Source organism: Elgaria multicarinata, chromosome 3, assembly GCF_023053635.1.
Source record: "Elgaria multicarinata webbii isolate HBS135686 ecotype San Diego chromosome 3, rElgMul1.1.pri, whole genome shotgun sequence".
Lineage (NCBI taxonomy): Eukaryota > Metazoa > Chordata > Lepidosauria > Squamata > Anguidae > Elgaria > Elgaria multicarinata.
The window spans coordinates 101,013,318-101,029,834 of record NC_086173.1 but is presented as its reverse complement, the minus strand read 5'-3'; the positions used below and the strand labels follow the sequence as shown (position 1 = coordinate 101,029,834).

At 43.7% G+C, this 16,517-nt stretch overlaps 1 protein-coding gene across 1 annotated transcript in view; it reads left to right on the top strand.

Annotated features, from left to right (window-relative positions):
• The first annotated feature begins 877 nt into the window (after window positions 1–877).
• RASSF1 (Ras association domain family member 1) overlaps window positions 878–16,517 on the top strand; it is a 33,654-nt gene continuing 18,014 nt past the window's right edge. Inside the window, exons 1-2 of the mRNA XM_063121092.1 lie at window positions 878–1,320; window positions 13,927–14,051. Of these exons, the coding sequence (XP_062977162.1) occupies window positions 990–1,320; window positions 13,927–14,051 (456 nt within the window). The 5' untranslated portion in view covers window positions 878–989. The remainder of the gene's footprint in view (window positions 1,321–13,926; window positions 14,052–16,517) is intronic.

The window sequence follows — 16,517 nt, the reverse complement described above, 5'->3', positions numbered from 1 at the left end:
CTCCCCACAGGCGCGCCGCCCCTCCTAAGAGGGACGCTTAGAAGAGCCGAGGAAAATAGCGGCTCCCCTGGCGGGGTCTTTCTCGCTGATGCAGTTGGTGGGATATGAGGGAAGCCTGGAAGCACCGCTGCTTTCCTGTGGAGCTTTTCAGTCGTTCTTTCTCTTCTTTTCATCTTAAAACACCCTCAAGTCTTTTCTAAACTCTCCGCGCTGCTTCACACTTCTCTCTCCCGCCTTTATTTTTTTTGTTCCCCCTGACCCGCGGTCAGCCTCTGTCAGTCTAACCCCCTCAAAATGACACCGCGCAGCTGTCAAGGGGGAGCTGCCTGGGGCTGCGGCTCTTCTTGAACCTGCGCTGGGGCGCCTGTGCTTCAGCCCTTGCTCCGGAGGTGCCTTAAGGGGGTGGGGAGCGGCAGCCCCGAGGCGGAGGAGGCACCGCCTGTGCAGTTTTTTCCCCAGTCGTGAGGAGGAGAGACATGAATGAAGAGGAGGGGAGTTGGGGTTTTTCCTCTGCTCGTTTGCGCGCATTAAAAGAGAGAGAGAGACAGAGTAACGAGTAGTACTTTTGAGTGTAGCTTGAAGTAATGCAACCCTCGTCGGCTTCCTCTCGTATAGAGCGGACGATTACTGCACCGAGAAGGCCGAATCCAAGAAAGTCCTCCCGTTAGCTTGTTCAAGGGACGGAGGAGAGTGGGGGGGGGGAAAGCCCCCCTGAGCTCCAACCATTAGATCTCTTGTGACTTTTCTGGCTGCTTTAAAACGGAGGGAGGGAAGGCGGGTGGGGGAATGGAGAGACGGGCGGAGAGAAGAAAAAGAGTGAAGTTCGACTGAAAAAGGAGCTAGCAAGGAGAGAGGCTGAGTTGCTCCGCGCAGCGACCGGACTTCCGAGCAACACGGGCAGGGTGGGAATGGTTCTCTGCCGCTGATGGGGACATCGAGCTGGTCTCCAGGCCCTTTCCTCGCTAACATCCTCAATCCAGGAGGGGGCCATGAACCGGCCCACGGACCAGGAGATGATCGAGCTGAAGAACCTGGGGCTGGAGAAGCAGCTGGACCTGACTCGAGGCCCGCGAGGCACGTCCGAACGCCCCGTCCGCTTGGAGCGGGCCAACGCCTTGAGGATCTCGCCGGGGAAAGTGCCCGAAATCCTGAGCCGCGTGCGCCAGATCCGCCTCCTGGGCGGCCAGAGCGACCCCAAACTGACCGAGGAGGTGGGCGAGGGACACGTCTTCAGGTGCTGCACCCAAAGTCAACCGACCTGGTGCGATCTGTGCGGGGAGTTTATCTGGGGCGTCTACAAGAAGCGTCTGCAGTGCATCCGTGAGTACCAGCCTCCAGCCGCACGTGGCGGCCTTCGCCAGGCTTGAGCTCGCAGGCAGTTCTGGGAGAAACAGAAGGGCAGAGTGGGTCGGGCATAGAGCAGAGCTTGCATGATGTGGTAGTAGTAGCAGCAGTAATAATAGTACAGCAGGTAGCTCAGAATATTGTGACCATATTGATTCCACAGCCCGCATCGGGTTGTTACCTCCCCCCCCTCCGCTCGCTTCCTGTAACAGCTGTGAAGTACAGACAGAAACTCAACAGGGGAAGCTTCCCCACCACTTCTCAGATTGATGAAACAAACTGCAATTTTGTTTGCCCTGCAGCTGTTAAGGGTATAGGAGCCCTGCATGGGAAAAGAAAAGGCCACAAACCTGCTAGGTAAAAATAAGTGGTAGTTTGGCTCAACCATGTTTGAAAGCGGCACATCTTGAAAAGTTCTTAAATTCCAGCGACGTTGATGCCTGGGGCTAAAATAACATACAGAGTGACTACTGAATGTTAGGGCAACTTGTTTGAATTTTGCCCAGTAGTGCAGTTAGGTAATTTCAGATTCTGGTCTTATAAGGCTCCTCTCTTTAGGTGGTAATGACCTGGTTCACATGACATGGCAGCCCTTTGGTTGTTTAACCGTGGGTTATCTGCATGAGTGGGAAAGAGCAGGTGTACTGGCTCTCATGCACCCGCCAATTCTGCTTTTTACTCAGCAACCTACAGGCAGCTCTTTTGCAGGTTGCTGAGCGTGTTGTCTGAACCTCAGACTAAACAACTCAGCAGTTAACCATGGTTTGTTGTTGGGTTAACATCAACATGTGGTAAGACATGTTGATGTATTTGGGGGCTCTCCTGCTCCTTCTGCTGAGAGGGGTCCTGAACTTCTGCCCCAAATTCCTGCCCTATTGGCACCACTGATTTTGGCTGAATGCCTACAACTTTAAAAAAATTTTACTTCCTTGTACCCTGTTCCTAAACTGAAGTCCAACTGATGTGAGTGGGACTTACTTCTAAGAAAGTATGCCTAGGATTGCAACTTTAGACTGACAGTAAAGATGAAGATGGAAACTTTTCACCTTTTCTTAAAAACACAGCTCTGCACCCTTCACATGTGACACTTTTCCTAAGCGAATTTAGAAAAATGTGTACAATGTGGGCCATAATGCATGAAAAATGCAATTAGTGTCTATTATACTGCAGCTACAGATACTTAGATATGACTCTTAATGAATAAAGACATGGATCTACATCTAATTCAATATTAGGGTTCATGCCAATACATTAATTTTGAGGTACAATTTTGATCATCCAGACTGGCTGATTTGGGAGTTAGTTTGAACAGTCTGTAGCAGAACTGGATCCTCTTTAGTGTTTTTATTTGTTTTTACTAACTCTGTCAAGGGGTAGGGTACCTCTGTAACAGCAATGAAGAACATCCTTGATGAGAATTTACATGCTTGTTACAGCCTAGCAGCTCATGATCATCACAATATGGTGGTACTTGGTAAACTCTGGCTATTATACCTCAAATGACCTGCAGTCATAGGTATTCCCATTTGGGAGGCTACAGAAGACCCACACCTAATGTCAATGTGCAATCCAGATAAAAGGATAGTGGTCACGGAATTTGGAAGGTCAATGGCAGCACCTAGCCAAGGAACTGCATCCATCTTAATGGCGTAATTACAGTTGCTATCCTTTTAAAAGTTCCTCCAATGACCTTACTAATCAGAGACTATGTTGGGGAAAGAAGATTTATTGAACAAAGCTTGCTTGGATCAGATCTGCTAGTCTTTCTTCTCTGCCATTGAAATATGGTGTTTTGGTGATATGTGTGAAAGCATATGTGTGTGTATATGAAGACAGATGGGATTTAAGGGCAAAATGTTGAAGTCTAGGGCTGCATTCGAACAACACAATAGTCAACGCTGTGCTAATAGTCAACTTCATGTTGTTTATTCATTCAGTCGCTTCCGACTCTTCGTAACTTCATGGACCAGCCCACACCAGAGCTTTCTGTCAGCCGTCGCCACCCCTAGCTCCCCCAAGGTCAAGTCTGTCCCCTCCAGAATATCATCCATCCATCTTGCCCTTGGTCGGCACCTCTTCCTTTTGCCTTCCACTTTCCCTAGCATTAGCATCTCCTCCAGGGTGTCCTGTCTTCTCATTATGTGGCCAAAGTACTTCAGTTTTGCCTTCGGTATCATTCCCTCAAGTGAGCAGTCTGGCTTTATTTCCTGGAGTATGGACTGGTTTGATCTTCTTGCAGTCCAAGGCACTCTCAGGATTTTCCTCCAACACCACAGTTCAAAAGCATCTACCTTCCTTCGCTCAGCTTTCCTTATGGTCCAGCTCTCACAGCCATAGGTTACTATGGGGAATACCATTGCTTTAACTATGCAGACCTTTGTTGTCAGTGTGGTGTCTCTGCTCTTAACTATTTTATCAAGATTTGTCATTGCTCTCCTCCCAAGAAGTAAACGTCTTCTGATTTCCTGGCTGCAGTCAGCGTCTGCAGTAATCTTTGCGCCCAGAAATACAAAGTCTGTCACTGCCTCCACGTTTTCTCCCTCTATTTGCCAGTTATCAATCATAGAATCATAGAATAGCAGATTTGGAAGGGGCCTACAAGGCCATCGAGTCCAACCCCCTGCTCAATGCAGGAATCCACCCTAAAGCATCCCTGTCAGATGCTTGTCCAGCTGCCTCTTGAAGGCCTCTAGTGTGGGAGAGCTGGTTGCCATAATCTTGGTTTTTTTTTAGGTTTAACTGCAACCCAGCTTTTGCACTTTCTTCTTTCACCTTTGTCATAAGGCTCCTCAGCTCCTCCTTGCTTTCAGCCATCAAAGTGGTGTCATCTGCATATCTGAGATTGTTAATGTTTCTTCCTGCGATTTTAACTCCAGCCTTAGATTCGTCAAGCCCAGCACGTCGCATGATGTGTTCTGCATACAAGTTGAATAGGTAAGGTGAGAGTATACAACCCTGCCGTACTCCTTTCCCAATCTTAAACCAGTCCATTGTTCCGTGGTCTGTTCTTACTGTTGCTACTTGTTCATTATACAGATTTCTCAGGAGGCAGACAAGATGACCATACCACCAAGAACTTGCCACAGTTTGTTATGATCCACACAGTCAACTTCGTGAATGACTATTAACATGTTGTCTTGGGTACCCCCCTAAATAGTCATCTGTGAAATAACCAACCATTGTGTGGGAAATGCTTGCCAGATGACACAAAAGTCAACATTGAACTATTTAGTCTACCGTGGCCTATTTAATCAACCATTGACTATTGTGTCATCTGAACCTCATCTAGAAATGGCTTCATTTCTGCACTGGATTCTCAAAGAAGGCAGCTGAGTGCTTGGGAGAGTTTTAGGGTTCTTGTAGATCAGGGACGCATAACCTTTTCAGCCCTGAATGCCTGATGTGATGTTGCCTTGGGAGTCAGGGGCCACACACACACACATGCACATACAAACAGGCACACACACACAAACACTCTCACACAAGTACTGTATTCTAGCAATCCTGATACTGATAATTCTTTCCTTGGTTCTAGCAGTGGTTGGAAAAGAACAATGTGAAAATCTCTCCATGAGGGAATAGAGTGTAGAGGCACGGTGAATTCAGTGTGTGATGGTCAGAATACCTGTGAGGGACTACAATAAAGGCCTTGGAAGCCAGAGGTTGTGCATTCCTATTGTGTAGATCCCAAATGTGTTCCATTTCTTCTGAATGCTTGTCGTATCAGAGTTGATGTACTGCCGAGGGCAGCTATTACATGAAGGATAAGGCTACTAATGACTTTTAATGATGATGGCTATATGCTACTTCCAGTATCAGAGAAAGTATGCCTATGTATTCCAGTTGCTGGGGAACACAACCAGGAAGGGGTTATTTCACTCATGCTCTACTTGTGAGTTTTCCACAGGCAGCTGGTTGATTACTGTGTGATCAGAATGCTATACTAAATAGATCTGATCCTGCAGGGTTCCTCTTATTTCTTAGGATATATTTAGCATGCATCCTGTAGAAGAGCAAGGTCTTTGAAATAAGCTAGCTTTCCTAATTCCCTGGTAATTAACATTCTACATATTTTCTGTAGCCCAATGGTTTTGCCTCAGATTGCAATTCCCATTAAAACCCTTTCCAAAAAGAATAATGGGTTGGATCCAGACTAAGTGAGTTGAACTTGAGTCCCATTGAAAACAATGGATCTAACTTCTCCCATTTAAATAAATGGGGCCTAAGTTTTGACATGGATCTGCTGTGAAAGGTTGGTGGCGCAGTTCTCAATGTGCTCAAAATGATTACTGAAGAAAGTGACTATTCCACCACCACCACCACCATGCACACATGCAAAAGCGAAAGCTGTCTTGTCTTGGAGCTGTAAGCCCAGGCAATTAAGCATGTTGCATAGAAGGTAATTAGGATTCTAGAGAATTAAATAAATAATAAGGTAAATAGGGAGGAACCGGAGCTAGTTCACACTGAACTTTAGGTAATTGTTATCAAAATGAAATTGCCAAAGCAGTTTGGAAAATATCCAAGGAGAATGCTGAATACATCATCACCAAAGATGAAAAGGATTATGTGATAAAATGGAGTGATATCAAACCGTATTATTCAGTGTCTGAGTGAACTTAAAGGTTTCACTTATAATTAATGAGCAAACAATATTTGTTTAAGGTATAAACATGAAATCTTATATATAGATGACTAGAAAATGTATGTACTTAGGTTCAATTAGTAAACTGAGTAAGAAATTGTTTTGCCAAAGACATCCAAATTAATTGTATCTAGTTTACGTATTAATTTTCCTATGTGTGTTTTGATCATCAACAATTCCTTTAGAAGTCAAGATTGTGAACTTAGATTCATGAAACAACAATTGGTATTGACATATTGGCAGCAGGGAAGTAGTATTTTAGAAACTGTATAAATATGGTCTGATTTGGGGGGGTCAGATAACTTCTTTAATATGAAGGTAGCAATAGTGTGGCAGTATGTCAGGCAAAGTGGGCATATATGTCAAGCATGTATCAATAAAAGAAGGAAATAGATTCAAAGTTTCCTGTACTATAAGTACTGTCAGTACTACACCTCGATTGCAACCCACCAAACAATCTTAGGTGTACACCTTGTTTAGAAATATTTTAATCTGCTATAGGGAGTAACAGGCAACTAAAAGCTCCCAAAGTACTGAACTATAGACAAATAGCTCAAACAAACCATAACAGTTCAACTATCTTAGTCTGGAACCAACCAAACTTGTGATACAACACCACGTTGCACAAGGATGCTGAACTCCACACCAGAGTTGCATGTGTGTCAGGGAAAGCCATGCAATAACTATTACTGAAGCATGCACGTTGGTTAGAGGGGGGTGGGATGGTGGCCTACAGCTTTGGATTTTGGGGATCTCTGTTTCTCTTGATAGAGAGGTCAGGACACTGGCAAACTCAGGAGATAATGATTCCTTACTTCTTACAAGGTGATGAGAATATATGTAGCAAAGGCAAATCCATCTACCTCACAAATGACAAGGAAATACTCTGACAGTGACTGTAACCTATGTGATGAACTGAACCCTTGCTGCAAATCCAGGCATTCCCAGTGTTTATGATGCATTAGAGGCTGGGAAGGTTGCTACTGTTTAATTTCTGCCTGGCATAAACAACTGTTAAAGGCACACACACACAAAAGAAAGAAAAAGATGGCATCTGTTCTGTCTTGTCCATCTATTGCAAAGACCGCATAAACAATATGGCCTAGTTAAGATTTGCTTCCAAATTCTATCAGTTACACTCACCATAAGGAATGGCTGAGACTAACTTGATTGTCCTACTTGCATAGGCTCCAACCTTCCAGCATCCAAGCACAAGGAAATGGCTACTGGAAACATGATCAGAGGGTCTTGCTTAGAGCTCCTTAACTATGCATAATAGCGGACTTTGCACTCCTGAGTTTTCCTGTTTCTAGAACTTTGTCTTTGCTTGCCTGTGAATCCTTTCTTGACTCTTGTCTACTCTGACTTCCTTCCTAAAGTACATGGGGTTGTCTCCTCTGCCTGGTGTCCCTATATTTGATCCTGCCCAAAATGTGCTCTAATTTTTCAAGATTGTTATTGGCTAACAATTCTGAACAGCATCTAGCACACTGTTGTTGCTAAATAAATGTTTAACAGTGATAGTAGCAGCAGATTTTGAGGGGAACTGCTGAAGCAAGCTTGCCACCTCTTGCAAATTTCCATCTTAGTTGGTCCTGTAATGTTAAAGTTAGACCTAATAACAGAACTGTTGGAGTTATTTTTAAAATCTTTGTTCAAGTTTATTGCTGGTTTTTAAAATTGATTTGGGATCCAGAGGGGGAGATGGAAGTAGTAGATAAAAAATAGATTTGCATAAGAATGCAAATTGCCTAAGATACTTTGGGGTACTCAGTCCTAAAAGTGGTTGTTTGAGGCAATCCTTCAATCAAGAGCAGTTCTGCCTCTAGACTGCCAGTAGAGTAAACATTTGATTGAAAAGGGGTTGATTACTCCAGTGTAAATTAGATTTGTTGTATAGATTATTCCTTTTAATGCTCATCTGTCAGTAATTATGGATTAAGGAGCGAAACTATTCCAGATGAATTAATTCAGAATAAAACAGTCTGATTTGGGGCATCTTAGAAAGTGGGGTGTACACTAATGGAAGTGCATTCTTTCAATGCCTCTAAAATAGAACAGAAGTCACTGCTTCAGTCACTAGAGGGTGACAGAGTGTTTGAAGTCTTTTCCTCTAGAAATGAACAAAGAACAGGCAAAGTTGAGTGTACATAGTCGAGCAGCTTGTAGTGTGGAACTGGGTTTCACTGCCCTTAAATATTGTAGATGCTGACAGTTTCTTGGACCTTCATTTCTGCTGCTGAGGTGTTTCTTTAAAGAATCCCTTTGAAAAACATGCTACAGTTCAATACTACAGAGGTTTGCAAAAAGTCCGCTTCTGTTGCACCAGCACTTGCACTAATGCAAAACAGTAGACTGCTTGGCACCCTGATCTCCACAGTTCCATTATTCAGTGTGATTCAACTTCTCTGTCCCCAACCCTGTGAGCTCTGTGGCTAGTGATGGACCTGTTGTTTGACATTCACAAATTGGATCAAGCTCCTAAAGTCATAAATGATCTAAACTGATTAAATTATATTTGTCTTTTGGTTTAGGAGGAGGCTTTAGGGCACATATTGCTTTCACTTTTCATTATTATTTTCACCATCCTAAAGGCCAAAAAGATACTTTTTATGAAAGCAAACTTAACTGTGATTCAATTTCTGAAAAGAAAGCTATAAAAACAAAGATCTGACAGCCTTGCAATAAGAATCTGTGTTGATGATAAAGATTGCTTGGAGAAAATATAGATTTATTTTTGCAAAAAGTTAGATGAGAGGCATTTATTTATTAATCTGTCCAGACACTGCTGGATCACAGATAAAGGGAGCATTAACTTTACTGAAATAGTTAAGTACACAGACAGCTGAGAGGCATCCAGCCAGAGATGAGTTAATGATGGCTGGTCAAGGTCTCTGCACAAGAGTGTCAGATTCCAGCTGTTGTAAGAAGTCAACTCAATTCCTTAACTATCACAGTCTTTTATTCTTTTCGATTAATAGAACATTTAGAAAAATAAGAGGCTTCATTATTTCTTTGCCACCTCTTTTCTGAGCAATTTCTTAAGGAAGACATATAAAATGTTGACCAAACTGTCTTCCAAACACACTTCCAAACACACACACACACACACAAACACACACACACACACACCTCTTCTTTTACAACAATTTCTTATAAATAGCAAATTGCAAGTTCAGTGGCAGATAGTAGCGTCTGCCAGGACAATTAGGAATAAGCTTTCCTTCCACAGGCAGTGAAATCTTGTCCTTGTGAGTTAACTTTAAGCTTTAATAAAACAATATTTGATTAAATAATAGACATATATTTGACAGAAAATGCCCCAAAAGGTATAATCCTATGCATGTTTAGACATGCACAGGACTGTGCCCTAAACCTTTTGACAAGCAAAACTAGAAACTTCTGGCTTAAGACAGTCAGGTCAAGGGTGTGATAAACAACTCCTATGAAATATAATCTAGATGAATACTACAAATGAGAAGGATCTTGGAATTGTTGTAGACTGCAAGCTGAATATGAGCCAACAGTGCGATATGGCTGCAAGAAAGGCAAATGCTATTTTGGGCTGCATTAATAAAAGTATAGCTTCCAAATCATGTGAGATTCTCTCTATTCGGCCCTGGTTAGGCCTCATCTAGAGTATTGCATCCAGTTCTGGGCTCCACGATTCAAGAAGGACGCAGACAAGCTGGAGCGTGTTCAGAGGAGGGCAACCAGGATGATCAGGGGTCTGGAAACAAAGCCCTATGAAGAGAGACTGAAAGAACTGGGCATGTTTAGCCTGGAGAAGAGGAGATTGAGGGGAGACATGATAGCACTCTTCAAATACTTAAAAGGCTGTCACACAGAGGAGGGCCAGGATCTCTTCTCAATCCTCCGAGAGTGTAGGACATGGAATAACGGGCTCAAGTTAAAGGAAGCCAGATTCCAGCTGGACATCAGGAAAAACTTCCTGACTGTTAGAGCAGTACAACAATGGAATCAGTTACCTAGGGAGGTTGTGGGCTCTCCCACACTAGAGGCATTCAAGAGGCAGCTGGACAAGCATCTGTCAGGGATGCTTTAGGGTGGATTCCTGCATTGAGCAGGGGGTTGGACTCGATGGCCTTGTAGGCCCCTTCCAACTCTGCTATTCTATGATTCTAGATGTAGTTTCCTACATTCTCCATTTTGTTCTGTCTTTTAGATTAAATGATGGATGAACAATAAGAAAGAAGATGTTCCAGTAACTTTGAAAGGAGCTTAAACAATTTAATAGAGAATAAGTTTAGCAATATTTTACATTCATGACGGCTATATGCAACTTCTGCATTCATAGGCAATGACTGGGTTCATACAACCCACCAACCCACATTCAGTGGTTGTGTTTGAACCGTGGATTGTTTGTTGAACCATGAGTTAGTGTCTTGCCTAAACCCAAGTCATTTTCCACAGGGTGGGTGCGTTCAGATGACACTTTAGTCCACAGAGTAGAAATAGTCCACTCCATGGTTGGCTAGTTCTGGGGCACCTTTGGGCAACATGGAAGTACTGCTCTGTGGAGTGGACTATTTCCACTCTGTGTTGTTGTCGTCTCTCCCCACCAGCTCTCAGCTCTCCTTAGCAAATGGTGGAGCTGGTTACCGCTTACTTTACCGGGGCGCTGCCATTCCATAGGGAAGAGCCGAGGGGAGGCCGAGGATCGCACCGCCCCACCAAGGGACGGCACGATCGGTGGCTGCCCAAGCACTTGCTGGCACAGGATTATTTCCCCTGTCAGTGGAGCCCCGCTGGGCAAGAGTAGCCGGGGTTTCTGCCACTCTTGTCTCGCGACTCTATCAGCAGGGGAAATAATCAACAGAGCCCACCACACAACACAATAACCAACGGTTGTGCAGAAAAACAACTCTGCAAACTGTTGGTTATCTTCGTTGTTGTTGTTGTTTTTGGAAATAACTAACTGTGGCGTGGTTTTTGCCCAACAAATGACACGTTAGTACACCATTGACTAACGTGTCATCCGAACTAAACCGGTGTCTTGTAAAGCATGCAGTGTGGCTTATTTTTCCTGAACAAGCCACTTTGAGAACAAGCCACACTAACTCATGGTTAATCACTACTGACTGTGGGCTATCATGCTGTGTGAAAATCCCCAGCAGTTGAGTGTGGGTTGTTGTTGAACCATGGGTTGATAGTTGAACCGTTCGTTAGAGTGTTGTCTGAACCCAAGGCATTTTCCACAGAGTGGCTTTTTAATCATGCAGTGTGGCTTGTTAATCACCCTGAACAACCCAACAACAAACCATGGGTTCTCAAGGTGGCTTGTTAAAGAAAAAATAAGCCACACTGCATGGTTAACAAGCCACCCTGGCTGCGTTCAGATAACATGACAATCCACGGATCAACGAATACTCCACAGTTCAAAACAACCCACATTCAGACACTGAGTGTGTGTTAGTGTGTTATGTGAACAGCCCCATATGTCTCTGAGTGCCAGTTGCTGGTGAGCAACAATGGGAGATGACAATTGCCCCTATGTCCTGCTTGGGGGCTTACCAGTGATATCTAATTGGTCATGGCCACTGAGAACCAGGAAGTTAGACTAGAGGGACCTTTGGTCTGATTCAGCAGAGCACTTCTTATCGTAGGCACTTATAACCCTACCCCCATCCACACACTCCATCCCATTGCATGGTGTTCTTCTGTTCAGTATCAATGCCATGAGTTCCCATTTCCACTGAAGTGAAGAGGGAGTATAGCCGCTCTGCAAGGCATAGCTATAGTTCTTCTTTTAAAAAGAGACAAGTGTTATGTCTGATGCAGAACTGGATAGAGCCATTGCACAAAACAGAAAAGGGGAGGAAAGGAGATTTATGATGTGGGCATACCTTTTGTGGGTGGGGAGTAGTCTTGTTGGTACTCCTGTTTATCACCATAGGAAAAGTGAGTGTAAAAGGCTGGATGAGTGCTCTCCCAGTCTAGTAGTACAGCTGCGGAGTACACAGCTTTTAAAGTTTTTTTTTTTAAAAAAAATAGAAATGACACAGTATTTTTTTTAAAAAGTATACAAAATGGTGCTGGGTTGGTGGGGAAAATTATGTGCTAGTAAGCAGAACTATCACCGGAGCTAGCTGACAAGTGTCTGTGACACAGGACAAGCCACATTTCACACAAACTTACAATCCTAGTAAATGTGTTTTGGGGAAAATAATTTCATTTCCCCAGCAAGTTGAATGGTCGCAAAGGGCAATTCCTGTAACAAAGGTGTTTACTGCAGAGATGCCATCTGGATTGTGCTCAGTAATAGTTATGCTGTCTCTGCATGAAAAAAAAACCCACATCTGAAAAGGCTCTCAGATAATCATAGTGGACAAAAGACTCCAATTTGCACGTAGCGTAATGATTCATCAAGCCCTGTTGAAAATGCAGATATGGAAAGGTTTTACGTTGTCTTATTATACCAGCATATGTAGAGAGGGAAGTTCTTTAATTGCCAGACAAGGATTGGAAATGGAATCCTTCAGGGGAATAATCTTTTGAGGACACAGGTTCTCACAAGATGTATGTGAACATGCAACGTCTGATTTCCAGAAATATGTGCCATATTTCTTTTCTCCCAGCGTGTTTCCAGTGTGCCTTCTATGATCGTTGTGCCTTCTCTGAAAAGAGTGTGCTGCCCTTTCCACATTATAAAAGAAGACATCTTACAATGCCCCCATTCAGACAACACGCTAAACCATGCTGCTTAACCACAAAATAGTTAACGGAATAAATTAACGTTAATACATTTCATTAACCACTTTGTGGTTAAGCAGCATAGTTTAGCGTGTTGTCTGAACGGGGCCACTGTGTGTGTGTCAGTGAAAAGTATTTTAAAGTAGGCAACATGCTTAGAAAGTGTATTCTAAACCAGCAATGCTTGTACCATTGTTACCTTGTATGAAAGATACATAAGGAAATGCAGATGAGGGGGAAGATAAGGGATGGACACGCCCATTTGTGTATGTGATCAGTTATAATTGTGTTCAGTCCAGTTCAAGACATAAGCACAGACTAACCAGAATGTAGCTACTAAGCCCTAGGCACTCCACTGAGGCCAACATTGTGCCTCCGCACACCATGTGACTGGCATTAGGCATTCCTCTCACATGAGCATATATCCCATGCAGCAATTCCAGCCCATCCAAGCGAAGAATAATCAGCACAGGCTGCCTCTTAAAATGAGGCCTTTATGCAGGCAGGCGGCAGAGTGGCTGCCAAGGAAAGGTGATGCCTCAGGACAGAGAGGCTCTTTCATGCCCGTTTCCTTTGAAGAATGGAGGATCGCTATCTTTTTCTGGCCAGCTCTCTCTTTCTGTCAAGAGGCAACAATGGCTGCATAATGCAGGGACCCATTAAAAGCAATGCCCTGGAGCCTGGGCCTGCATATTAAGCATGGCGGCAATGAAAATTATAGATTGTAAAAATGAAATGCTAATTAGGATTTTAGTGAAATCACATGCCTCCAAGAGCAGATGACTGGTACACAGATCTGTAGGTCATATAAGATGCCCTGAGTGCTTATTTTGTGTCAGGGGGGATGGTTGTTGATGAAAGAAAGGTAGAACAGAAGATTTAAAATAAATTAATACTAGCCCTTGTTACATCTCAGTGCTTAGCCTTTTTCTGGGAATTAGATGAAAGGAGGTGCTGAGCAGTTTGAGACCTAATTCACATATTGCTACTGTGATTCATGTATCATCTCTCCCTGCCCACAAGCCCCTTCCTGACTATTCCCAGCTGCAAAGTTTGGATAATGTGCAATGACATTTGGTCTCCCCTTTTCCACACATTGGAAATCTGTCACATGGGGACTCCCGGGAAATGTGTTTCATTTTACAGACTAAACCTGTGAGTTCCTTTTTCGACTGAACTTGGCCCTCGTGCCTTGTGTCTTCTCATCCTTTTATTTTCCTTAGACTGCAAGTTCATCTGTCATTACCGATGCCGTGCCCTAATCCGGCTTGACTGCAGTGGCCCCAGATATCAAGACAACGATCAGAATGAATGCAATGAGCAGACAGTGGAAAAAGACACCAATGTGGTAAGCAAATAGTTCTGAGTTTTATGTAGGCTGTAAAAAGTCAATGACCTTCCAGTTAGAATAGCAAATACTAGGCTAGAGGGACCAATATCCTGACCCAGTAAGGCAGTTTCGTACGCACATATGTAACTTTTGCAGTGGGTGCTTCCCAGTATGCATATAGGCAAATTTCTGAAAGAATCATGTCAAATAACCTTAGCATACCACTGAAAAAGCAGGGCTAAATAAGTCATCAATTAACCTTAAGGATGTGTAAACCTGTAGCAGGGAACTATACAACCTGCCCCACTCCAAAGTGGACTTTTAATGTGCTATCCAGGTATCAATATCTCTTTCTAAGATATTCAGGAATGTTCTAAACCAAAGATGGGGAACGTGGCCCTCCAGATGTTGACTGCAGCTCCCATCATCATTCTCATAATTGGCTATGCTGGCTGTGGCTAATGGGAGTTGCGGTCCAACAAGATCTCAAAGGCCAAACATTCCCCATCCCTGCTCTACACTAAGCACTTCTTTTCCTTTATATAACATGAGCTGCCATGTTTCTCTCATTTTCTCTTAGATTTATTATAGCAACAGGCACACACTGCAAACATTGGAAGATGATTTTATCACTGCCTGGCCTGTGTGCTTGAGAGAATCTTGCTATTGGGATACATGGGAAACTGTTGTCTTTCCCTCAAAATACCCAGCAATTAGCTTGTATTTTCGGTACAAGTTGAGACTTAGCAGAAAAAGGGAGGGGATCATAAATTTCAACATGGTCCTGGCAGATCCAATTCCATCCTCTTATTTCAATGCCTTTCACTGCAGCTGGGGCCAGATGCTGCTAACATGTCCCTAGGGACAGGGAGTGCTGAAAGGGCAAGCACTTAGAGACGCAAGACCCATCAGCTCAGCTGGGATTGCTCATTGCCAATTAACACTTTGCCACGTGCTGGAGTAAAAGCTTTTGCTGTGGAACCACACTGCCTAGCAACAGCACTTCCCAAGACAGAAATATATAGACATGCACACAAAAGGAAAGTGTATGTGGGGAAATCCCTGATTGTACCTCACAGTTATATATTCTGCATTCTTCTATCTCTTTGAACTCTCGCTTTGCCCTGCCTTGTAATTTAAGTCAATATACCTTAAAAGCCCTCTTGCTTGGAATTCCCTTCGTTTCTGTGAATTGCTCTGAATTACCTGGAGATAGCTATAGAAGAATGGTGGAACAGTCATAGTGCAATCCAGGGTCTAAGGGACATCTGGATTTAATTCCGTGTCACAAGGAACCTTTGCTACTTTACAACAAATCCTTGTGGCTGGATCTACTCATGCATAAAGTGGCAAAATGAACGCTATCGTTTCTGACTGCAGATTTGTGATCACATTTTAAAATGTTCCCACATGTAAAAATTTCCCCCTGTAAATAGATTGCTAGTACAGCAGGGAGAGAGATGTGTATGGACAAGAACTTTTGTCCTGATTTACTAGTTTTCTTCTTGTAGGAAGCTGTTTATGTAGGAGCAATGAAATATTGTAGACCTGCAGTCTGAAGTAGTGTAGCCCACTATGTGGGTCTGTTCTGATGACATGCTAATCCACTATGGATCACCCATAAACATGACTCATAGTGGGTTAGTATGTTGAGTGTGTGTGTGGGGGGGGAGGAGATTTCCCTCCCCACAGTGGGTCAAGTTCCCACACCTACCCATCTTCTGCAAGACCTACGGTGGTCCCTATGTTGTGTGACAGGAAGTCTGTGGTTTTTTTTACTTAGATTAACAGATTTTTTTATTTTAAAAAAATGGCAGTGACAGGAGAGTCTGCCGGAAGAGTGACCACCATTTCCAGCAATGCTTTTCCTGCCACAGACATTTTGGTGGCTGGGGAGGCTGCCATGGCCTGAGTTGAGCCGCAGCACCCGCTGAGATACCCAGGTACTGCAGCGGGAAGCTGCAAAGTTATCCAGAGCAGGAAGGAGTAAACCCTTGTGCTCTACAGGCTAATCGTTGTCCCACCCCGTGATCATGTGAACAGAGCCTACCATTTCATTCTGTGATCTTGGACAAGTTACTTATTTTCCAACATTTCCTGTCTACGTACTGGGAAAAGTGGAATGAAAGTAGGGCTGGTTGTTGGAATAAGTACGTTGAATGACTGCAAGATACACATGTGCTGCAGCAATAGTCATTTATTTTAAAATCCCCCAATAAAAAACCAATAAATGACTATGTTCTATAGACTCCATGCAATGCTACAAAGCATCTGCCCCGATGAGTAGAAGGGAAAATCCGTGGGCTTTTGAAAAGCTAAACACACACACACACACACATCCGGAAGTAAGCGCCGGGAATGCTTATCCCTGCAGCCGGCAATTCTTGAAACTTTTATTGGCAGCAATGTGGAGCAGAGCAGAGTGAATCGGGGGCGGAGGAGAAAGGCTTGCTATTCCGGGAGGACCTGAAAGGCGCGCTGAAG